The following is a 22,627-nucleotide window of genomic DNA, read 5'->3' on the forward strand; positions in this document are numbered from 1 at the left end:
TTCCCTTTTATTTAAGATAAATAATTATTAACATCCACGATGAGCAAATCAAAGCACGTAATCAGTTAGCAACCAATCCAAAGCAGGAGTCTATTTCTACACTGTTAAATCATTTGCTTTTGACTTTTGACCATCCAGATTCGGAGCATACGACACTACCAAACACACAAATCTAAACCGTTGATAAAACCCGATTCACATAGGGCCCTACCGATTCCACGGTCCACATTCTCGCGGTGCTTTGACGGTGAACACACGATCCACATCAAAACAAAACGCAGAAGTGGCTCGGGCAGGGCTGAGTCGGCAGTGCAATTAACTCGTGCAGTGAGCGTGACCGCCTGTGTTCTCGCCGAAATGAAAGGCGAACCAACAAGCCGTCTGCGACGGACAAGTTTAGGTAGCACGAGTTGACCACGTGGTTGCGGTGGCTGCTGAAGTCACGCCACGTGTTTAATCCTTGTGATCCACGTAACTTGAAATAAAACGTAAAACGACAGTAGAAGAATCAATAGAAATTGAAGAGAGTCGTTATCATGGACGAGCAAACAGCTAATTAAGCTCGGAGCATATTGGACACGTGGAGCGCGCTATCGCTCATCTCAAGCCAATTATCAATAGTACCCTTTTATTTTATCCGAAATAATGGGATTTTTTTTAAAACCAACATTTTTTTATATATTTATAAATTTATTGTGATGATCGAATCTTCATACAAAGCTTTTTTTTTTTTAAAAAAAAAAAACAATGCTCTCTGCCTAAAGATTACTGACCTTTGTGTCCGATTCCTACACAATCCATTTTTCGAATCCGAGGATGAAGTATGAATATGCCCATAATATTTTCCGGCAATCCATGCGAACCAAATTCGAATAAAATGTTTGTAGTGCTCAAGGAATAAAATCTTTTATTTTTTTTAAATTTAAATAGATTTTACAAAACATTTATAAGTATTATTAATTTATGAATAAAAAATATAAAAAAGGAATTTTACTATATTTTATTAATTAATTAAAGAGGTTCATGCATGAAGATATTTATAAAAAAATGATTGAGAGGATTCCTGATCCACTAATGTGTAATAAAATATCAAAAGTGTGGACCCCAATCCAGCTTTGATGTTTTACAAAAGCAGCACAATGGGAAAACGACAATTCAATTTGAGCTCCAATGCTATTGCCATTCCAACGATACTAAGTATTAGTCAGCTGTAAACACGTCACTAAGATAATGGTTTAATCAATAATATTATAAAACATGATTAAAGGATAAGATTTACGTCATACATACTCACTAATCATTCACACCTTTTAAACTATATATATATTTTCATAATATTTTATCTGAATTAATAAATATGATTTTTCCCCTACTCATATCTCAATATTCTATTTAATAAAAAAATATACAAAATTAAAAAAAAAAATAGAAGTCAGATTCATAAACTAGTGTAATATGGATATATAAGAGTTGTAAAAACAAATAAAGATATAAAACTGAGGAAGAAGCCAGACAAATAATGATTTTTACATGTTGGTGACGTCTCCCCCACTTTCTGCAATTGTGCTACTTGTTTATGTCACTAAGACTCGTACGAATGTATCAGACCCCTCTTTATATCAGGCGGCCATTTAATTCTCCTGATTTACGTGTGGACAGGGCTGTGAAGTGACTGCATCAGCTCTTCTTCCTCACGTCACATCACTGGTTGGGCTTCTTCTTACTGAACTTGGACTCGCGAATAACCCATTCAATTTGGCGTGTCTGGATCGAGACATGAGATACTGAGTTGGTGAATGATTTTAAAAATTTTGAACTGATTAGTTCACTTGAACCTGACTTTACTCAGGATGGATGAGACTCGACAGTCATAAGGAATAAAATTAAAGAATTACATAATATATTTTTTTATATTATATAAATTAAATAATAAAATATTTAATAATTAAAATTAATAAAATAATCTATTAATAAATTTTTAAATATATAATTTTATCCGAATAAAATTATATATATATATATATATATATATAAAAGTAATATATATATGAAGTAAAATTAGAGAAACTAAATAGTTAATTTTAAAAATTGAAGTAGTTTGAAACTTCAAAATCAATAGGGTTGATTTTATTAAATAAAAATATGAATTTTGGAGGATAAAATTAGATTTTAATTTCTAATTTATATTAATGCAGAAAAATACTAGCATTTTCCATGCAGAAATATGCGTGGTAAATTTTCCTGGAAAATCCAGTGCCAGTAATAAAAGCAATCCAAGTAGACAGACAGCCGCGCTTGCAATTTTTTGCTATTGATTACTTTAAATAAACATGAAAAATTTATTCAAAAAAACATGAAAAATAATAATAAATAATATTATTTGCAAAATAATATCCAGGCGCACAATACCGTTATTTCTGTTATTCACCGAGGACAAAACCGTACTTTCACTGTTCCTTTCCATGGCCGCTAAGCAATGAAGGAGATAGAGATGAAGATTGTCACACGAAATAAAAGAAACCGAAGGTTCTTCATCTCTCTACAGAGGCCAAGCGTTTTTTACTATTCTCTGCTTTCAATTTCGGTTTTAGGGATTTCTGTAAATTCTCTGTCGTTTATTCATTTTCTGTGTTCATTTCTAAAGTGAAAGCAAATCTCTAAAAATCTGTACATACAATTGCTTCTCTTTCTTCTTCGTCGCCTCTTCTTTTACATCCCTAAAATTACAGAACACTCTCCCCCAATTTTCAGTTCTGTGCTTCTTGTTGATTTGTGTATAGATATAAATTTTAAGCCAGGTCTTCTAGATTTCTAACGCTCACGATCCAATTGGATCTTTCTTTACATCTCTCTCTCTCTCTCTAAAAAAAGCCCGTTCCTTATTATTAAGAACGTATAACCCTTACAAAATTTGTTGGTTTTAGGAGAAAATTAGTGGGTGTTTGTTAAAATTTAATCTAATTGAGCATATTGCTTGATTTGGGTTTCTTTTTTGTTTGTGATCTAAACCAAAATCTGGTTTCAATAGTGCCTACTGCCTATGGCTGTCTCAACGATAGCTTTATATGCGAGCCCGCCTAGCAGCGTATGTTCAGCGCCACATCCGTGCCAAATCAACTCACACGCAACGTATGATTTTGAGTTGAACTCGAGAACTTCAGCGACACCTTCATCTAGTGCATCTTCGCATAAATCTGTGGTTGGAGGCTTGTCCTGTTTGTTTTCGTCTTCACCAGTGAAACATTCATCGTTTTCGGGTGACAGAGAGGAGCTGGGGTCTTTGTGGCATGATAGAGGAGAGGATTTGAAGGAATTGAGCTGTTCGTTTCGGTTTTCACCGAGTAAATATCTCGGTGGGTCCTCTATAAAGAGGGATCAAAGTCCAATTTCGGTGTTGCAAGGTCCAGTCTCGTGTTCTACTAGTCCTCCCGTGAGGATTGCTCGAGAAAGAAGCGCTGATATCGGTTTCCAAAGTTCGATTCATGGTTCATTTCGCAGTGGGACTAGTGGACTGTTTAATGGGTTCGTGAGAAATGCGCTGGGTTCCTGTGTTGACTATGATTCGCCTAGTTTTGAGGTTCACAGTGTTGGGACTGATGTGGGTTCCTCATCTGTTGCTGCTGATGAACTGACATTTAACATGGAGGATACATTTGTGGAGGCTAATAATGAGCCTTATGCCAAAGAATTGCTGCTAGGGGCACAGATGAGGCACAAAGTATTCTTCGATGATTTTGTTATCAAGGCTTTTTATGAAGCTGAGAAAGCACATAGAGGACAGGTAAAGCTGGAGTTTGAATTTTGATTGGATTTTGTTGTTTTATAGTGTTTTGGACTGATAATATTTACTTGTTGCTTCCAGATGCGGGCAAGTGGGGATCCATATTTGCAGCATTGTGTGGAGACTGCAGTTTTGCTCGCAACTATTGGCGCTAACTCTACAGTGGTTGCTGCAGGGCTTTTACATGATACTCTTGATGATGCTTTTTTAAGCTATGACTATATCCTTAGGACATTTGGAGCTGGGGTAGCCGATTTGGTGGAAGGGGTAAGAGGATTGGCTTTTGTTGTTTAATCTCTTACTGAAGGACGATTGCGTTCATAAAAGGACATGCTAACTTTTGTTCTATAAAAATTAACAATACACAATTAATCATGTCTCAAACGAAGTGCACATGCAATTCTATGTGCAACTTGTTTATTTCTTTACAATAGAATTTTCATTGGGCCAATAAGAGTATGCGTGAGTTAATAAAAGATGATTTCCGTGTTTAGTCAGATCAAGAAACCCAATGTTAAGTTTAATATGTAGATGACTTGTCTTTTTTAGGTTGGTTTCTTGTATTTCTGGACTTTAGTGAATAGAAGAGCTCTTTTGGTCCTTCCTACCAACCAAAATTTGTGTTAACTGGTCAGGGTTGTGGCTGTCATACTATGATGTGGTTCCCTTGTATGAATCGGGCATTCATTGAGTTGAGATCATGATCTTGTAATGGTATCTTTCACAATTATCGACTTATGAATTGCTAACTTATATTGAATTTAGCGCCTTTATCTTTCTGGGAAACTAATCAAGCTTGCTGTCTCTCGTCTAAATACTCCCTTTTATTATTAATTGGGAAAACTAGTAAAAATATTACTCTCTTTTGTTTGAAGCCCTGTTTTCCCTTCAAAATGAACTGGTTGGCTTTTTCTATCATGGCCTTTTATGCTCCTTATTGTTTCTAAGCATAGTAGACACTACTAGGCTAACATGTGGAAATTTATCTACTCATAGGAACGCTGATAATTTTCTTGACAGTCACAGCATCAAATAGCAGCTAAGGTTGATAAGCTTTTGGAGCTCATTTCTCCACTCATCTTCTTAATGTTCATAATGTGGAACACTAGAATAATATTTGAAAGATTTGTTTTCCGTTGATTTTTTCGATTATCTTAGAAGTTGATTTTTTCGATTATCTTAGAAGTTGCTTTTGAATCAGGTATCTAAGCTTAGTCACTTGAGTAAGCTTGCACGTGAGAACAACACAGCAAGCAAGACTGTTGAAGCAGATCGGTTGCATACCATGTTCCTTGCTATGGCAGATGCCAGGGCTGTCCTGATAAAGTTGGCAGATCGATTGCATAATATGATGACATTAGATGCATTGCCTTTGATCAAGCAACAGAGATTTGCTAAGGAGACTTTAGAGATATTTGCTCCATTGGCAAATCGTTTAGGAATCTTTAGTTGGAAAGAGCAATTAGAGAACCTGTGTTTCAAGCATCTCAACCCAGAGCAGCACAGAGATTTGTCCTCTAGACTTGTGCTGTCATTTGATGAGGCAATGATTACTTCTGCAATAGAGAAATTGGAGCAAGCTCTTAAGGATGAAGGCATTTCATACCATGTTCTGTCTGGACGGCATAAAAGCTTGTATAGCATTTATTGCAAAATGTTGAAGTGAGTTCTCTTTCTTTTTTGTCTCTCTGCATGAGAAATATGTCTTCCAAATCTTAATCTGGCAATGCCTGATAAAAAAATGAAAATGGAAATGGAGCTTGAAAGAGTCACCGGTCTCCTGTCTGACAGCTATAGTCTACCAAGCAGTTAAATTGAATTGATGACCCCTTGGATTTGATGAGGCAAATCGCAATAATAGAGATTTTAGGAGTACTTATTTTTGGAAGAAATATAAATATAGGAACTAGGAATTTTGTTTATTCCTGATTGATTAGGATTTCTATTTCTAATTTGACCAGGGTTGGAATTTTGTTTCTTCCTAATTAGTTAGGATTTTTATTTCTACTTTGATTAGGCTTGTAAGCTTCATACAAGGGGCTAGCTTCTTATTATTTGCGGAGACTTTGTTGTGAATTTATTGGTAATATACAATTTTCAGAATTAGTTCTCTTGCCTTTAAAGGTTTCTCTCTCACTTATTCTGGTGCTACATCATGTGGATTTTACATTATTGGTGTTGCTGCAGCTTTTGTATAAATACTAGAATTTATGAATTATAGGCCTGTTTTTTTGGTTGAAGTAATGGTCAAACCATAGGTCACATACATGCAACATGCTTAAATGGTGGGCACATATTATCACAGCATGAAACTTCAAAATGAAAACTTTTGGTAGATAATATTTTTTTATTTATTTAATGATGTGATGGTTTAAATTATGTAGGAAGAAGCTCAACATGGATGAGATTCATGATATTCATGGTCTGCGTCTGATTCTTGAAAATGAGGAAGACTGCTATAGGGCATTGGGAGTTGTTCACCAGTTGTGGGCTGAATTACCTGGAAAATTCAAAGATTACATAAATCATCCTAAGTTCAATGGGTATAATTTAGTTCAGCAGTTGTGTGCTTCTAGTAAATTATTCTTCTGCCTGACTTTGACTTTAATCTTCAGGTATCAATCTCTCCATACTGTAGTAAGGCCTGAAGGAATGGTGCCACTTGAAGTTCAAATCCGTACAAAGCAGATGCATTTGCAAGCTGAGTTTGGATTTGCAGCTCATTGGAGATACAAGGAAGGTGATTGCCAACACTCTTCATTTGTGCTTCAGATGGTTGAGTGGGCTCGATGGGTTCTGACATGGCAGTGTGAGGCAATGAGCAAAGACCGGCCTTCCAATGGCCATGCTGATTCCGTTAAGTCTCCCTGTGCATTCCCTACTCATTCTGATGATTGCCCATATTCCTACAAGCCCCAATGTGGCCAGGATGGACCTGTCTTTGTCATCATGATTGAGAATGACAAGGTTTGATTCCTTCATTTCCATGGGTCTGATTTTGTTATAAATAGGTATTGAAAGACCATCTGTTACCATTTTTCCTTGAGACCTGTTTTAAGCAATACTCCTACCTGGTGTACGGTGTACATGTCAATTTCTTCATACTAGGTAATTTAGGTGGTAATCGGTAATTTAACATTGGATAATAATGATCAGCCTGCCTGTTGTTGTTTGGTAAAAACAAAGTGGCGGTGGATACTAGTACGGTTTTTTAGAGTATTTTAAGCAAGTTAAGTTTCATCTTTACTTTCCAAAGCTGACTAAGCACTCGTGCCTTTGCAGAGGTTATTTCTCCTATCAATAGTATTTCCTAGTGACTCAAAAAAGTAAAATAACTTTGTGGATGTTACAGATGTCAGTGCAAGAGTTTCTTGCAAACTCAACTATGATGGATTTGCTGGAAAGGGTTGGGCGGGGAAGCTCGAGATGGTCTCCATATGGGTTCCCTGTAAAGGAAGAATTGAGGCCAAGGTTGAATCACAAGCCATTGAGTGATCCCACATGCAAGCTGAAGATGGGGGATGTGGTAGAGCTGACTCCAGCTATACCTGACAAGTGTTTGACGGAGTGCAGGGAAGAGATTCAGCGCATGTACGACAAGGGATCAACTAATGTCTCGAGTACAGCAACTGCCTCTGGTGGGACGGTTGGCTGGAGAAGCTGACTGTTAAGTGATCGTATGTCAAGTAGCATACCATTTAGTGACCATTGGTTATTCTTGTGTATACATATGTTTGTACAGAACAGCTATAATGGTTCTGGTATTAGGACACAATGACTAATTACATTCAAAAGAGCCACCAAAAGATTTATTTCATATTCCCACATTGGATGCAGGCTACTAAATTGTGCCAAAGCTTCCTCTGAAGGCAGTATTGTATCATTTGGCAACTGGCCTGTAGATTTAAAATGTTATTGAACTCTTCAAGCTTTGAAGCAAAAATGCTGCAGTTTGTTCGCTTTTATCGGTCCTTTTGTTATAAGCTACCAATACATAGGCTGCAGAAGAATCCCATGCCTGCAAGCCCACTTCAGTAGATATATGAGCTTGTGTTCAGTAGTTCTCTAAATTTCTGATGTTTTGAAATAAAATGTCAATTAAATAAGTTGAATACATTAATTTGCTATATTAATTTGCTGTTTCTGAAATAATTTACTTTTAATCAAACCAAACCAAAGACAGAAAAGAAAAGGTAGAGGGAACTCTACCTTTCAGTTCCTCATTTCAAACGGGGAAAACAAGAAGAGAAGGCAAGACCAAAAGACTTCCCGCATAAAATCCAACGAGAAACTAGAAGTACTCCACCACTGGATGTGAAATTAATTTTTATAAAAGTGAAATTGATTAAATACACTTGAAGCAGTCAAATAAGAGAGAAAAAAAAAGGATACCAAGTTTTCTCGTTTTCTCATTTCCTTCTTAATTGATACATCTGTCAGTTCTTCATAGAGATACAGGACATCCTTCTCATCATGGGTCCATGATTTTCTCAAATGTGTTAACTTTGAGAGCCTAAAATTCTTACTTGGGACGTTTGGTAAGGGGAAAGGATACTCTTTGAGGAGTATTATGTTGTGGGACATCAGCCTTTGGCTCTTGTGATGGATTGAGATCAGCGCTTTCTTCATCCTCCTCCGTTTCTTCTACTGCCTGGGCAGGCTGCTTCTTTGGGATAGCAAGTTGGTAATTCGGGCTAATCAAGGTGTCCTGCTCTGGTGGGAGTGGGATACCAGGTCCAGTTATTGACTTTGGCAATGGGATTTTGTTCCTTTTTCTAGCCAATTCCAATAAAACCTGATGCATTACGACAATGTTAGGCGTATTCATTCAGACTTTTATGAGAGATGCAGAGAAGCACTAACAAAATTAATCAAAATAAAGGTTATGTCTTCTCCAGCTAATTTAAATTCAATTGCAAGTGTTAAAAGAAAGCCTATTGTCTGTACGCCAATATAAGGAAGCCTACTGTCTGTACGCCAATATAAGGATTCTGAAGTTGCTATGTTTCTTCTAAATGCAATAAGGTAATCTTTGTGTTGAAAAATAATAAATAATGATGCTTACAGCACCATGGATTGATACATACCTCTCTTGGTGGTGGTTGCGAGAAGCTGAAATTTACTTTTGACTGAATAGCAAGCTTGACATCATCACAGTCAATTGCAGATTTGCCAGCATGCTCAGAGTAAACTTGTGCATCTGTCAACACATCAACAACATAACGATACCAAAGCTCTAGAAACTGGTGTATAACACGAGGTTCATAATCCTCCACGCCCATTGATTTCAGAAGCGATTTGACAATCTTTGCATCTCTTGGCAAGTCCTCTTCTCCCTCTGCCATTCTTTAAACAGGATCCACATCCAACATCAAGATCCACATTACAAATTTCATATGTGAAACCAAAACAAGGCCATGCTTTATTTCCTACCAGAAACATCTCTTAAACTAAAATCCAAACCAACCAAGTGATAAGAATTAATGAGAACAGGACACCAATTAAATTGGGTTGTTAAAATAAACGTCAGCACAAAGCAATAACCTACAGTATGGATCTATGGACAAATCAAGCTAGATTATAAAGTATAAAGATGTAGAATATCCATGAAAAGCTTCTGATCTGATTGACGGCTGCTATGCAATAAGTGGGGATAGTTATGATGCTGTTGTCCCTTTCCATTTGTTAAGATTGAAGGCTAAAGACACAAACTTTTGTATAACGTTTGTGATAAATTTTGAAGGACTTCACAAGAACGTTTCTCAATTATGGAGACCATAATGTAACAGATTTTATGTTCAATGATGCTTTAAGTTAGTGAACCATAAGCAGAAACAACCCGCACAAGTCAATATAAAAAGTTGGGTTTCACAGAAAGAGAATTCTGCAAACCCTAACTCCACATACCAAAGTATCCAAGACCATAAATCATCCCTAACAAATGAAAGCCAACAATCAAGCTCATATTACGCTGCTTCTAATAAAAATCCAAACAATTAAATAGAGAGCTTCTAATATCTGCACAAACAAATTTGCGCTCAAATTTCCCGCGATTTGTCGGTAAACATCAAACAAACAGAAAGGATAACCAACGGATGGACAGAAGCACGGGAAAAATAAATTCAAAAGCTAACCTTGGAAACTGGGTCGGCCGTGTAAGAACTCGGAAATCGGTGAGTTGCCTCGACGGCTTGGAAAATGAGGCAGGAACCAGGAGGGACGAGACTTCTGCTCCTGTTACTAGGAGGACGACGGTGACTGGTCGCTATATAAAAACTATTGCGAACGACACCGTTTTCCTTTCCCACTCCATTTATTTATTCCTCCATTTCCTTTTTATACATTTATATACACTCAATTTCTTAAAAATTTCAATAAAATTTTATATTTATTTTTAAAAACATTTACTATTTAATCTCTAAAAAATTTATTAATTTAATTTTTTAAAAATTTGAATGAAATTATATATATATATATATATATATATATATATATATATATATATATTTAAAAAATACTATTTAATTTTTATATTAAAAAAATTATTAATTAATTTATTAATTTTAAAAAATATAAAATTTTAAAATATTATTAATTAATCTTTTATTAATTTTAAGTGTTAAATATTATAAAAAATATAAGATATTTTTAATATAAAAATAATTAATATATTTTTTTATAAAATTAAAAAATTAATTACATTTTTTTTAAATTAAAATTAATTAATAATTTTTTAGAAAAATTATAAATGTGTTAATATATATTTTAAAGTTTGATAGATTAATTAGTAAATTTTTTTAATAATGTATGGATTAAATAATAAATTTTTTACCTAAATCTAAAAAGAAAAAAGAAGTTATTGCTCGGTTTGCTTTCATTTGATTCAAAAGAGAATAACATAACTAAACTTCTAATTATTAAAGCAAATAATCAGAACACGATAGAAAGAAGATTAAAATTCTTTCTTTTGTCTATCTCCAGAAGAATTCTTGAACGGATTCTTGCCATGAAAGCACAAGCATGAGCATCCCTAGAATCCCAGCAAGTCCCCAAGAGGAGCTCCCAATTCTAAGCACCCAAGAAGGATCCGGCGAAGGGATCAATGAATCTCTACCTCTGTTTTCGACTGACGATGTCGATGAAGAAGAAGACAATGAAGTAGTTCTAATGGCGATTATAAGTCCAGCAAGAACCATTGGAAGAACAAAACCAGAGCTCCATTTGGTCTCGAGAAAATGAGAATCGTTTCTTCGATTCACATACAATGGTGATAACACTACTGCGGATGCTAGAGCCAACACCATGGCTAATCCTCTCTGTGATGAGTTGTGGCTACCACTAGCACCACTGTAAGAATAGGTAGCCATTGGTGAGACTCAAGTTGAAGGTTGGTTTTGGGCCAAAACTAAAGATGAGTTGCTGGATTTATAGGAGGAAGAAGGAGAAGGAAGCAATGAAGGAATCTATGTGGAAAGCTGGTGATTACATCCACAAAGAAAGTAGTCCAACAGACAAGCCGTCCAAAAAGTGGAGAGAAAAAGAAAGGTAAAGGTGCTGAAGATAACGTCAAGATAAAAATAATGGTAAGAAAATGTTTGGAAGAAAGGTATCTGAATCTTTCAATTACTCTGCTGCTGTGTTCATATGTGATCCCAAGCAATTTTGGATTATGGGTATGAAGCAAAGTAATGCAGCTAGCCCTACCCACTTTAAATTTATGCTTAAAAGTAATTTTTTAAAAAAATTTAAATATTTAAAAATAATATTTTATTTTTTGAATTTAGATATTTATTAAATCGCAGTTAAAATTAAAATTAAGCCCTTTTTATGTCACGAGTGTCCCTCTCCCATCTCCCGAGCCCATATGGCCCAGAGCCTGAAGTCCGACACTCCCGTGATCCATCCCATTGGCCTCACAGCCGCCGGGCAGAATTTGTCCCAAGACCTCACGAGGCCAATGGGATTTGACCCAATATTCCCCACATAGAAATATTAGGTCGCCTCCCCCACCACTCGAACCCAAGACCTCTCCACATAAGAGTCCGGCGTTACGAGGGTGAGTACCAATTGTTCTAACTGTTCTAACGTAGAATAATTGGTACTCACCCTCGTAACGCCGGACTCTTATGTGGAGAGGTCTTGGGTTCGAGTGGTGGGGGAGCCGACCTAATATTCCTATGTGGGGAATATTGGGCCAAATCCCATTGGCCTCGTGAGGTCTTGGGACAAATCCTGTCCGGCGGCTGTGAGGCCAATGGGATGGATCACGGGAGTGTCGGACTTCAGGCTAATGTGGGCTCGGGAGATGGGAGAGGGACACCCGTGACATAAAAAGGTTCAATTATGTTTATATTTTACAGGTTAGAGTCTTTGTTGCACTCTGTTTTTTTTTTTTTTTTTTTTAAAACGGAAAACAGAGCATGCTTGCTATCTTGCTTCTAATATGATGGATAGCTAGTCGTGTATGCAGTGGTTGGCCTGGAATAATCACTATCACAAAATTATATAACTAGACAAATGGGCTCACTTATTGCCAAGGAACCCTTGAAGTTTGATAATGAGTTCATGTTCTTTTCCTGTAAGGCTTATACTTTCTGCATCTGTTTTTCATGGAGAGAGAGGAATGAGATGGAGGAGAGAGATTATAAAATTGTCGCTATTTGATAATGAGTTCAGTCTCTACAAGTACACAGAAGCAAAAGGATTTGGGACAACATCTTTGATCTAAACATGCAACTCGTTTCCTCTGTCTCTTATCAAAATGAGCTACATGCTAAAACCATGCTTATTTTGCTTATCGTTTTCTCCATACTAAAAAGAAAATAAGCATGAATTCAAACAAAACCCTCACTCAAGGCTATCAAAACAATCCAATCCAACTCATCAGACAACCATAGAATCCAAAAGTAGCTAGAACAAGTGCTGCACTGCACAATCAAACCACCCCAACCATCCAGACACAAAACAACAACTTTGAGAAGGAAGGTTAATGAAACTCAAATATCCTCAATCGGAATTCCAGCAACAACACAAACAGAGAAAACTTGGTATCTTACCACGCTTGTATAGCGCTTGCTAAGCATAGACAGAATCGGCTCTAGGAGACTTATGGGGCCAAATTCACCAGCAATATTTTATAGAGCCTAAGGGAAACCAAACATTAAACAGAATGACTGATATATCGTTGGAGTTGCCACATTAGAATCTCCTCTTCCAAGAAAAAAATAGAAATCTTTAAATGGAAAAAAAAAAAAGAAGAAGAAGAAAGAAAAGCACCATCTAAACCATGGAGAGGAACCCATAGCTCGAAGGAATATTTTTATTTTTTTAATAATATAAATTAATGGCAATGAAACTTTGAGAGAGGGTAGCTATTTTGTGGGCCGTAGCCCATTGGGCCGCCTTAATAGACTGGAAAGTAAAAAATCCCATAGGCGTCTTCAGAAGCGGTACCGTATTTGTTAAAAGGATCAAAAAGACTACTAAAATTGCCATCGGAAACCCGTCCACACTGTCTCACTCGCTCTCTCGAACGCTCCCCATCACCACTGCCCTTGCGCCGTGGCCACCGCCACTGCCACCGTGCCCCTGAAGTGCCCCCACTACTAATGTGGAAAAGGTAAAATAAAATTCCAAATAAAAGAAAAATGTCTTCCCACGAGCAAGTCCTGGCCTCTTTAGTCTCCCAACTTGCCCTATCCTTCGACGGAGCGATTCTCGGCGTAGCTCTCGCGTATGCGGCCGTCCGTTCCTTCCTGAAGTTTACATCTAACTCCAAAGCACTTCGTAAAATCAGCAAGGCTCCTACTCTCAGAGTCTCCGATCTCCGCTCCGTCCTTGATCTTCCCCAGCCATCCGATGAAAACCAAAATCAGAATGTTGATCAAGGCCAAACTCAGAAGCTCGTAATTGTACGCGGACAGGTAGAGCCCAAGTCTGCCGTCGATGGCAACTGGAAGAGCTTGAGATCGAATGCGTTGGTGTCGCACGAATGTGGTGATAAGGCTGTTATTATACAGAGAACTCAAACTGTATGTATGCAAATAGTTTACATACATCTCAGACATTTATATCTGATTATAGATTGTTAATTGGAATTTGAATCGTGCCTATAGATATTTCTCTTTCTTCCTCTAATATGTTACTGAAAACAAATGTTTGTTGTATACTCTTTTGTTTTTTTTTTTTGTGGATACAACTATTAATCATAGATAGGCAGATTTCCTTGAGGAAAATTTTGAGAATATATCCAATAAAATTTTGCTGTGAGCAATAACTTCTTGAAGAAAGAATTTTTAGCATTGGTAGAACAGAGTATTGTTTTAGGTTTGGACTTTTGAGTTATGTAGCACAACATTCAACTTGTTAGTCTTTGGGGTTTCATATGCTTTAGGGTTTTTTAGAAGATGCTCGAAACTAAATACTTTGTAGAATTTTGTGTACAGCAGCTAATATGTGCGTTTAGATTTGATTACTGATGGTAAAGCACAACAAAATTTGCAGCCATGAAAGCTTCTAAAACGTCATAGGTGCTGCAACTGAGGTTGTTGTTGGGCAGGAAGTGCCAACTTATACGTTGTAAGAATCATTGATGGACTCTTTCATTTGATGAAACAAATTGGTTTGAAGCTTAGGAAGAGATCAAAGATAGATATAAAGATACTAGTGCTTTTCAGAGCTTGCTTACAAAGTCACTATAATAATGTGGCCAGAAAATTAAAATTACATAGCATATTGTTTTGATGTGTTCTTAATGAAGATGTAGAAAAGAGAAATGAAATATAGATTACAATGCACCTTGAGATTCTAAGCCTGTCAGGATATGCACTTGATTATCAGGGGCCATGTATGAAAATTTTTGCTTTATTTAGTGCATAATTTATCTTCAAAATTGTAAATTGAATATGATATTTCTATGGAATACCTCTAGCTGCTTCGTAATTGATTGTCAAGTTGTAAAAAGTCTGATATGGATTTTGTTTTATGTGCTGTGAAGTGCATATACAATGAATGGAAGGGCTTTTTTGGATGGACTTCTGATATACGAGCAATCTTTGGCAGATCTTGGAGAGAGCAAGAATCAACCTCATTGCGAATGGTACTTCAAGTTACCTTTTTGTTAGTTTACTGAATATTGTCTCTTTATATTATATTGAGCCCAAGAAATGTTAAGGCAATGCTACCAATTGTTACAATTGTCCAGTGAAATGGATATTGATATTTGATTGATGTGATGCTTGTCTATGTCTTATAATTGGCATGTTAGACACGATGCACTAATGCTTCTTCGTAAAAAATTCTACCTTTTATGTACAAGTTTCTTTGTTTGAATATGATATTCTCTTGCTATGGAAAATATATAGAAAATATGTTTCTAAAGGAAGAGGTAACATGAAATTGGACTCCTTGAAGTGGTTGATGGTTTTTCCTTCCTGAATGGGTTATTGTTAGCAAATAATGCAAGTTAGCTTTTATGCAAATTAGTTGTCCCATTTTCGAGAGTCATGTAGTTATTGGTTTTGCTATGTTCTTGGTGGTTAAGCCATATTCTTAGTTGTTAATCCATGATATAGATAGTGCAAATTAGTTTTTGCTTTTTCTTAGTGGTAGGAGAGTGATTCTCCATGTTGCTTAATGGTTCTCTATTTTTAGGAGATGGTTATATTTCCCTCTTGTATTTAAGTGCAACAATTCAATAAAAAAAGATATGAGAAACATTTCCAGAAAAAAGTCTTTGAGTACTCTAAACTCAAGAGGTCCAAGTTCTCTCTAATGAATCTGAATATTATCTCCAACATAGGTTGCCGAAAGCAAATAACCTCGAATCCTTCATAACCTTCGCCCATCCAACCAAATACCTAACACATAGACCCATAACTAGATCCATATCAAAGGACCGTAACAAATTGGTATCAGAGCCAATAGTTATGGGCGAATCAGTCCAAGAACAGCTTAACAAGCTCGTCAACTTACTCTTAGCCGAGCAGCAAGCCAACCAGTCAGGAATGAGAAAGTTGAACAACTTCACGCTAAAATGGACACCATGTCTCTTGACTTGGATTCGACAAAGAAGGGGTTGTCTTCTTCAAGCGCTGAAAGTCAAACTAAATCACGAAAAGATAAAGGAATTTCTGGTGCGACAGTTTTTGAAAATTCTGGAGGAAACTCGATTGTGCCAAAATTCACAAAACTTGACTTCCCTCACTTCAATAGGTTAGAAGACCCTTTGGATTGGCTGAACCATTGTAACTTTTTTTCCGCCACCAATTAACACCCGAAGAAGAAAAGGTGAGCTTAGCCTCCTATCACTTAGAGGGAATTGCTCAATTGTGGTATATACAGTTATTTTAGAATGTTTCTAATCCGACTTGGGAGAAATTCTCACACCAATGCAATCTTCGTTTTGGGCTATGAGCTTAGCCTCTTATCACTTAGAGGGAATTGCTCAATTGTGGTATATGCAGCTGATACAGGATGTTCCTGATCTGACTTAGGAGGAATTCTCACACCAATGCAATCTTTGTTTTGGGCCACCAATAAATATTAATAAATTGGGAGAGCTGGCAAAATTAAAGCAGACGGGAACGGTTGCTAACTACCAAATCCAATTTGAGATTTTTGTCTCACGAGCTGAAAGTCTCACTCAGGATAAAAAAATACAGCTTTATCTCAGCGGGTTGCAAAAATACATCATTGTGGAGAGGTGGAACTTCACCAACCAAAAGATCTAGTCACTACTATGAGCATGTCAAGACTCTATGAACAGAAAAATTGGTCCATATGTGCTGCAAGTCCTTCAACCAATCATTCATCTTAACAAACAATAGAAGCAAAAGGTACCCGAATCATTAAGCACTTGAACCGTGATGAGATTGAGGAACGACGATGAAAAGGACTTTGTTTTAATTGTGATGATTCCTTTGATCGAGGACATCGGTGCAAGAAAGTATTATGGCTGGATTTAGCAGATGACGACCTAGGAGATGTAGCAACGGACCAACTACTTGCCGAATAGTTTTTAGAAATTTTATGAGTTTGTGCTTGAGGACAAGCGTATAGTGGAGGAGGGAGTAAGGTTAGCAAATAATGCAAGTTAGCTTTTTTGCAAATTAGTTGTCCCATTTTGAAGAGTCACGTAGTTAGTGGTTTAGCCATGTTCTTGATGGGTAAGACATGTTCTTAGTGGTTAACCCATGATGTAGATAGTGCAAGTTAGTTTTTACTTTTCCTTAATGGTTGGAGGGTGATCCTCTATATTGCTTAATGGTTCCCTATTTTTAGGAGATGATTATGTCTCCCTCTTGTATTTAAGTATAATAATTCGATAAAAAAAGATATGAGAAAAATATCCAGAACAAGGCTTTGTGTACTCTAAACTCAAGAGGTTCAGGTTCTTTCAAACGAATCTGAATATTATCTCCAACATAGGTCGCTGAAAGAAATCACCCTCAAATCCTTCGCAACCTTCACCCATCCAACCAAATACCTAAACACATAGACCCATAACTAGATCCATATCAAAGGACCGTAACCGTTATGGATGCTTGATATTCGCAAGTTCTTCTAAAATTTGAATTGGAAAAGAAGAACTTCCATGTTTAGTGTTTGCAGGAACTGTATTATTCATTTATCTGTCTATTCTCTTTCCCCCTCTTCTTTTGGAAATATCATCATCCAGTTGCCTGAGTTGTTGTTCTACCTGCACCATTCCTATCAAGGCTTTATCAACTTGAGTTACTTAAAACAAAAATAAAAGGAATAAGCTCCTTACAATTGATTGCTTCTCATAATCTTATGGATATACGTTCTACTATTTTTGATTTGTTTGATAAAGCTGAGGGCCTTTCAAGTGGGTTATTTGAAGGATGTGAGAAGGTGGACTAACTCATTCCTTTGTACTTATTTGACAGGTTCCTTTCGTTCTTGTTGAAGGTGGTCGATGGCCACAATCAGATTATGTTATTGTGAATATAGATGGTTCAAGACATGCTCTACCTCTTACAACTGTGTATCATCAATTGCAACCTATTGACGCTTCTCCATATACATTCCTTCAGGCGCTATTTGGTCATGAATATCCTGTAAGTTCCAAAGAAGTTAACCCTAAGGGCGCCGCATTTCATGTCTTCAAATGAATTCAATGTTTTCTCGACATTTAACCCCTTATTCTCCTAATATTGCAAATTTGCAATTGAAGAGCTGTTTTTTTTGGGGTTAGGTCAGATCTAACTTATTTTTTCTTTTTTGGAGGTTGGGCTGCTTGATGAGGAGAAAATCCTCCCATTAGGGAAGGAGATCAATGCTGTTGGCATTTGCAGTTCTAGAAATGGAGTTCTTGAGATAAAATCATGCAAGGATCTTCCCTATTTTCTGTAAGGAGACTTGTTCTCAAGCACTTTGTTGATTGGCTAAACATGCTAACATTTTGCAAATCTGATGACTACTACCAATAATATACATTACTACATTATTGAAGGGCTGATTGTATGTCATTTACAAGCATATTTTTGCATGTGACTGGAATTATATCTATAATGAAATGAAATTTGCTTCTGGGTTGTTGCAGGTCAGATATGACTAAAGATCAAATGGTGGTAGATCTTGCCTTCAAAACAAAAGTACTGTTGTGGAGTGGTGTCGTTCTTGGTTCACTGTCAATTGGTATTCTTGGCTATGCAGCTGTGAGGTACTTCTGCCCTAAATGCATTTGCTGAATATGTTGAATGATTTATGCATGTGAATGTGTTTCTATTAAGGACGACCGTGGCAACAAATGTTGTTTCATTTGATGCAGTCAAATATTACGGGAGAGAAGAAGAAATATTCAGTTTATCTATCAGACATTATTTATTTAGCTAAATAGAGAATGTTTATTCAGTTTCATATCCATATTAAACACTTTGTCCTTAGGAACTGGAATAGGTGGAAAGAATGGAGGCAACATAGACAGTCTCAGCAACAAAACCATGCTGCTAGTACTGATGATGACCCTCAGATTGATGCAGATGAGGAAGCAGGAGATGTTCCGGATGGACAGTTGTGCGTGATATGCTTAATGCGGAGAAGACGTTCTGCATTCATTCCATGTGGGCATCTTGTTTGTTGCCAACTCTGTGCTATATCAGTTGAACGCGAGGTATCACCAAAGTGTCCTCTCTGTCGACAGGCAGTCCGAAATTCTATGAGGATATTTGAATGCTGAGTAACGCAGTTGCTGTTTTATGCATTGGACATACACTTTCATGAAAAATCAAATATTATTTAGTAATTGTATATACAACGTAGGATGTGTACTGATTGATACTACCTAAATGTGCAGCTCGATGTTTTAATAGAGTTTCAAGATTCCATCCTTTGGTTTTAAGTTCCATGGTACCATCTAGCTGAAATCCCAAAGCTTGTGGCTTACTTAACCGAAGTTCGGTTATTTTTATCACAACTCTTAAGCAAGGAAAATTAATATTGTACGTATAAGAAAAGCATAATTTATACATTGCAAAAGAGCTTGTCGAGCTCTCAAAATGGCACAAGAAAACTGTTCCTCTTGCCGGACTTAGAAGTTATCCGCGTAGATGATGCATGCATTACCATGTCAAAATACGCAACAACAATAAATGCAGTTGGGATATATGCATTAACTATCTGCACTGCCCTACAGCTGCCGAAGCCAATTAGAAATCTGGTCCCGTCCACTGGCAATAGGCTTCTAATCAAAATTAGAACAAATTTTGACGTAGTTTTCTATTTACTTCCCTATTACAACAACAGAGATGTTAGAACAAAATCAAGCATATAACAAAAACTAAGGGAAACAGCCTCTACACATCATTTTTTACTCACTCGAATTTACATATGAAAGCTCAAAACAGGACAGGAGAGCTGCAACTGTTCTAAACTATCATTTCCCTTTCATATTCATGTCCAACTTCCATAATGAACAGAAAGAAACAGGCTGCCCTTTCCACCATAACCCAACACACTCATCTTTTTCTTCTATTTTCATCTCCCAGTTACTGTCATACTTCCTTAACAATGCTCGACCTCCATCAATGGCATCCTCTCCAAAAACCTCACCTACAAACCCCACCCTTCTCATCCTTTCACACCATCTTTCTTTCCCTTCATTCATCTCTCCACGATTCGTTAATGCCTTGGCTGCCTCTCCTTCCATTACTCTTCTTTCTTCACTATCTCTGCCTTTGAAAGCTGAGCTTGTTGAGTCCAAAAACTTCCATAAGTAATCCACTCTTCTTGAAAATCCTGTTGCAAAATCCCCACAACTGTTGCAGCTGCAATCTGCGTTGTTTTCACTAAGTACCACTCCTTTTGGCTCCATATCTCTCAGAAACCTCAAGAACTCGGTTCTCTCATCTGGATTGTTGTGATTTAGATGATGGAGTCTGAATTGAGCACAAACTATTAAGATTTCTTCGGGGTTAGTGTTAATGATTTGTCCATTGAGTTTTTGTAACGGGATGTTATCAAGTCTATTGATTTGCAAGTTGATGTTCATGGACTTGGCAAAATTGAGTAATCTTGGGGGAAAATTATCTCCCGGAGGACCTACTGAAAATGGGGTGTCAGTGTTTTGATCATTTTCGACGGTGGCAGTAACGACCGTGATGCGTACCAGAGGAGGAGGTCCTCCAGGTCGGCGAGTTAAGGCCTCGAGAAGCGTAGGCCATTGAACACCATGGGAGACCCCAATATCAAGAATATGGAGACTCTGCTTGTGATCTAGTTCTTGAGCAAGAATTTGAAGGATCGACGAATTTGCAATGTTATTAGGAAATGAAAACCAAGGACTAATCTCATAGAATTTGAGTAAAGATCGCTGAAAGAACTTTGGCTCTATGGAAGTGAAAGATATAGGGCCGACAGAGGCAGAGGTTGTTGAAGATGATAGGTGGTGAGTCAAAGCTTGAAGGCCAAAAAACGCTAGCCGGTGGTTAGCATCTCCGGCGGATGAAGCAAGCTCATGGAGAACATAGAGAAAGTGTTGAACACGCGAAAAGTTTCCGGTGGTGATAGCAGCTGCACAAGGGTTAAGCAAATCCTCTGCCCATCTTCCTTCCTTGTTATTACCGTTATTCCCGTTATTTCCTGTGCTTTTACTATTTCCTTTGTTTTTTCTATATGATCTTTTCCCTGCCACCACTTCAATTACTTGTTCACCATCTTGATCTTCATTGCTGATCCGAATCCGATGATTCTGCTTCTTCCCCTGATGATGATTCTGTGATGTTTTAGGAACTGGGTCACCCGTGGCTCCCCGTTTTCTGGAAGAATTGGAAGGTTGTTGATGATTGGAAGATGTGGGATCACTTGGTGCATTTAAGGTGGTATTGGTGGTGCTGCTGAGACCTTGGCAGATTTCTTCAGTTTGATTCCACCATTGACAGCCGTTTACATCGCCGGAGTTGTAGTTGGAAGGATCATCGAAGAAGGAAGGCAGGAAAGATGCTGAATCTTCTAACCAATCTAGTATGTGATCTGAGATGAGGTTTGGCTCTGGTTCCTCAATAGTCATTTTGTGCCTGAAAATGTGGAGTTTGAAAGAAAATTTGAGGGAGACACAAATATGATTTATGCTTATTCTTTTGACCAAAGACACAGAAGATTGAGCCACTAGATTTGTGTGATTAAAAAAATGAAAAGATTAGCTGCAAATTTTGGAAGGAGATGGTAGAGAGCATATTTCAAGGCTTTGGGGAGCTGTTCATTTGGAGGATTTGAGATTTTTCTTTAAGCCATTTTAAGGCTGCAAGTCAAGCATGAGAGCTTGGTGATTGTGACAGGGGTTGAATTTGAATTGCCAAGAGCCGGCTGTTTTCTGATTAAGAAATATTATTAAGGTGATTTACAAAAACTTTTTAATAATTCCATCAATTTTGGACCCTGTCTATGCATTGAAATAGACCTGTGTACCACCAAATTTCAATTGTAAAGTTTGAAATCATGGAATTATTTAAAGAATAATATTATCCAATACGTTGTTTATTGATTATTATTATTATAATCATGTTCTTGTTGTAGACCCCCAAAATTGACTCAACCCACCACAAGTCATTAGCCAATCCAATCTTGGTCTGACCTTTTCATTGTTTGTTTTGTTTATTTTCTTGTAAAGAACACTTTACTGTGTTCTGCTAGCCTCATATCTGCAATTCTTTTATTTATGCTTCATTTTGTTTTCTTCATTGTACTCTATTTTCTTGACATTAATTTCTTCTTATTATTTTTTTACTTACCCTCCTTTATAACATTTAAATCCTTATACTTACCCTCCTTTATAACATTTAAATCCTTATACTTACCCTCCTTTATAACATTTGCCCTATATTATATTATATTAGAGGAGAGGAGGCTCCAACCCGAAATACTATGATTTGTTGGATACCCTGTTCAGAGAAGCTAATCAGCTGGTGCTAGTCATTATGCAGCCCTCTGTTGATTTTGGAGAATGCAATATTGAAAGAGCTGTCCACTGGTTAATGGAACTGAGCACAGGGTCAATAAAAGAATGCTGAGTGATGTCAGGAGGACCTAAACGCAATAAAGAATACATGGGTCCTGATTGTTTTCTACAGTTGGGATTCAAAACTTCAAAAATTTTCACTGTATTACAGATGTTTTACCATTACCTAAGCCATCAAGATTGACTTGTATTATGAGCACTGTAATTTTCAGCTTGAAGTTGGAAACCAATTTGGTTTTGTGCTGTGCTCTCTTGTATTTGCCAACCCAGAACTGTCCTTTTCTTCTCTCACCTGGTTGTGGCCCAAACAGGCTCAATGACAACGAAATACAGTCCAGTCCATCAGGAAGAGGCTTATCAATCCTCTG

The 22,627-nt window shown here is 37.0% G+C and overlaps 4 protein-coding genes across 9 annotated transcripts; 2 read left to right on the forward strand and 2 right to left on the reverse strand.

The window, feature by feature from the left end:
• Positions 1-2,503: 2,503 nt before the first annotated feature.
• Positions 2,504-7,746, forward strand: LOC110626746 (probable GTP diphosphokinase RSH2, chloroplastic). 5 transcript variants are annotated; one of them, XR_006352476.1, is made up of 6 exons: positions 2,504-3,781; positions 3,863-4,048; positions 4,983-5,443; positions 6,166-6,324; positions 6,397-6,889; positions 7,064-7,185. XR_006352476.1 is itself a non-coding variant. In XM_043961610.1 (6 exons), the coding sequence occupies exons 1-5, from the start codon at positions 3,041-3,043 to the stop codon at positions 6,752-6,754; spliced, it is 1,905 nt and encodes a 634-aa protein (XP_043817545.1). In that variant the 5' UTR covers positions 2,504-3,040; the 3' UTR covers positions 6,755-6,792; positions 7,064-7,185. The 5 variants fall into 5 exon arrangements, 3 of the variants coding, with proteins under 3 accessions (XP_043817545.1, XP_043817544.1, XP_021628507.1); XR_006352477.1 differs by having other exon boundaries at positions 7,134-7,185; XM_043961610.1 differs by having other exon boundaries at positions 6,397-6,792.
• Positions 7,747-8,090: 344 nt separating this feature from the next.
• On the reverse strand, positions 8,091-10,069 carry LOC110626747 (transcription initiation factor TFIID subunit 9). The gene is made up of 3 exons (XM_021772816.2): positions 9,916-10,069; positions 8,869-9,127; positions 8,091-8,576 (listed from the first exon to the last, which is right to left on the reverse strand). The coding sequence occupies exons 2-3, from the start codon at positions 9,124-9,126 to the stop codon at positions 8,304-8,306; spliced, it is 531 nt and encodes a 176-aa protein (XP_021628508.1). The 5' UTR covers position 9,127; positions 9,916-10,069; the 3' UTR covers positions 8,091-8,303.
• Positions 10,070-13,239: 3,170 nt separating this feature from the next.
• LOC110626745 (E3 ubiquitin-protein ligase SPL2) lies at positions 13,240-19,145 on the forward strand. 2 transcript variants are annotated; one of them, XM_021772814.2, is made up of 6 exons: positions 13,240-13,812; positions 14,778-14,879; positions 17,692-17,862; positions 18,032-18,153; positions 18,348-18,467; positions 18,704-19,145. In XM_021772814.2, exons 1-6 carry the CDS (start codon positions 13,429-13,431, stop codon positions 18,981-18,983), a joined length of 1,179 nt encoding a protein of 392 aa, XP_021628506.1. In that variant the 5' UTR covers positions 13,240-13,428; the 3' UTR covers positions 18,984-19,145. The 2 variants fall into 2 exon arrangements, with proteins under 2 accessions (XP_021628506.1, XP_021628505.1); XM_021772813.2 differs by having other exon boundaries at positions 13,245-13,812; positions 18,692-19,145.
• Positions 19,146-19,497: 352 nt separating this feature from the next.
• LOC110626744 (protein NODULATION SIGNALING PATHWAY 1) lies at positions 19,498-21,311 on the reverse strand. The gene is made up of 2 exons (XM_021772812.2): positions 19,622-21,311; positions 19,498-19,534 (listed from the first exon to the last, which is right to left on the reverse strand). The coding sequence occupies exon 1, from the start codon at positions 21,309-21,311 to the stop codon at positions 19,680-19,682; it is 1,632 nt and encodes a 543-aa protein (XP_021628504.1). The 3' UTR covers positions 19,498-19,534; positions 19,622-19,679.
• Between the last annotated feature and the right edge of the window lie 1,316 nt (positions 21,312-22,627).

The sequence above is a fragment of the Manihot esculenta genome, chromosome 11 (assembly GCF_001659605.2).
Source record: "Manihot esculenta cultivar AM560-2 chromosome 11, M.esculenta_v8, whole genome shotgun sequence".
In the NCBI taxonomy this organism is placed as follows: Eukaryota; Viridiplantae; Streptophyta; class Magnoliopsida; order Malpighiales; family Euphorbiaceae; genus Manihot; species Manihot esculenta.

Coding starts and splice junctions, on each gene's coding strand:
- LOC110626747 (XM_021772816.2), bottom strand. CDS start 9,126: ATGGCAGAGGGAGAAGAGGACTTGCCAAGAGATGCAAAGATTGTCAAA. Junction 8,577..8,868: donor CGCAACCACCACCAAGAGAG/GTATGTATCAAT, acceptor GTAATGCATCAG/GTTTTATTGGAATTGGCTAG.
- LOC110626746 (XM_021772815.2), top strand. CDS start 3,041: ATGGCTGTCTCAACGATAGCTTTATATGCGAGCCCGCCTAGCAGCGTA. Junction 5,444..6,165: donor ATTTATTGCAAAATGTTGAA/GTGAGTTCTCTT, acceptor TAAATTATGTAG/GAAGAAGCTCAACATGGATG. Junction 6,325..6,396: donor AATCATCCTAAGTTCAATGG/GTATAATTTAGT, acceptor TTTAATCTTCAG/GTATCAATCTCTCCATACTG.
- LOC110626744 (XM_021772812.2), bottom strand. CDS start 21,311: ATGACTATTGAGGAACCAGAGCCAAACCTCATCTCAGATCACATACTA.
- LOC110626745 (XM_021772813.2), top strand. CDS start 13,429: ATGTCTTCCCACGAGCAAGTCCTGGCCTCTTTAGTCTCCCAACTTGCC. Junction 13,813..14,777: donor TTATACAGAGAACTCAAACT/GTATGTATGCAA, acceptor TGTGCTGTGAAG/TGCATATACAATGAATGGAA. Junction 18,154..18,347: donor AAGGATCTTCCCTATTTTCT/GTAAGGAGACTT, acceptor GGGTTGTTGCAG/GTCAGATATGACTAAAGATC.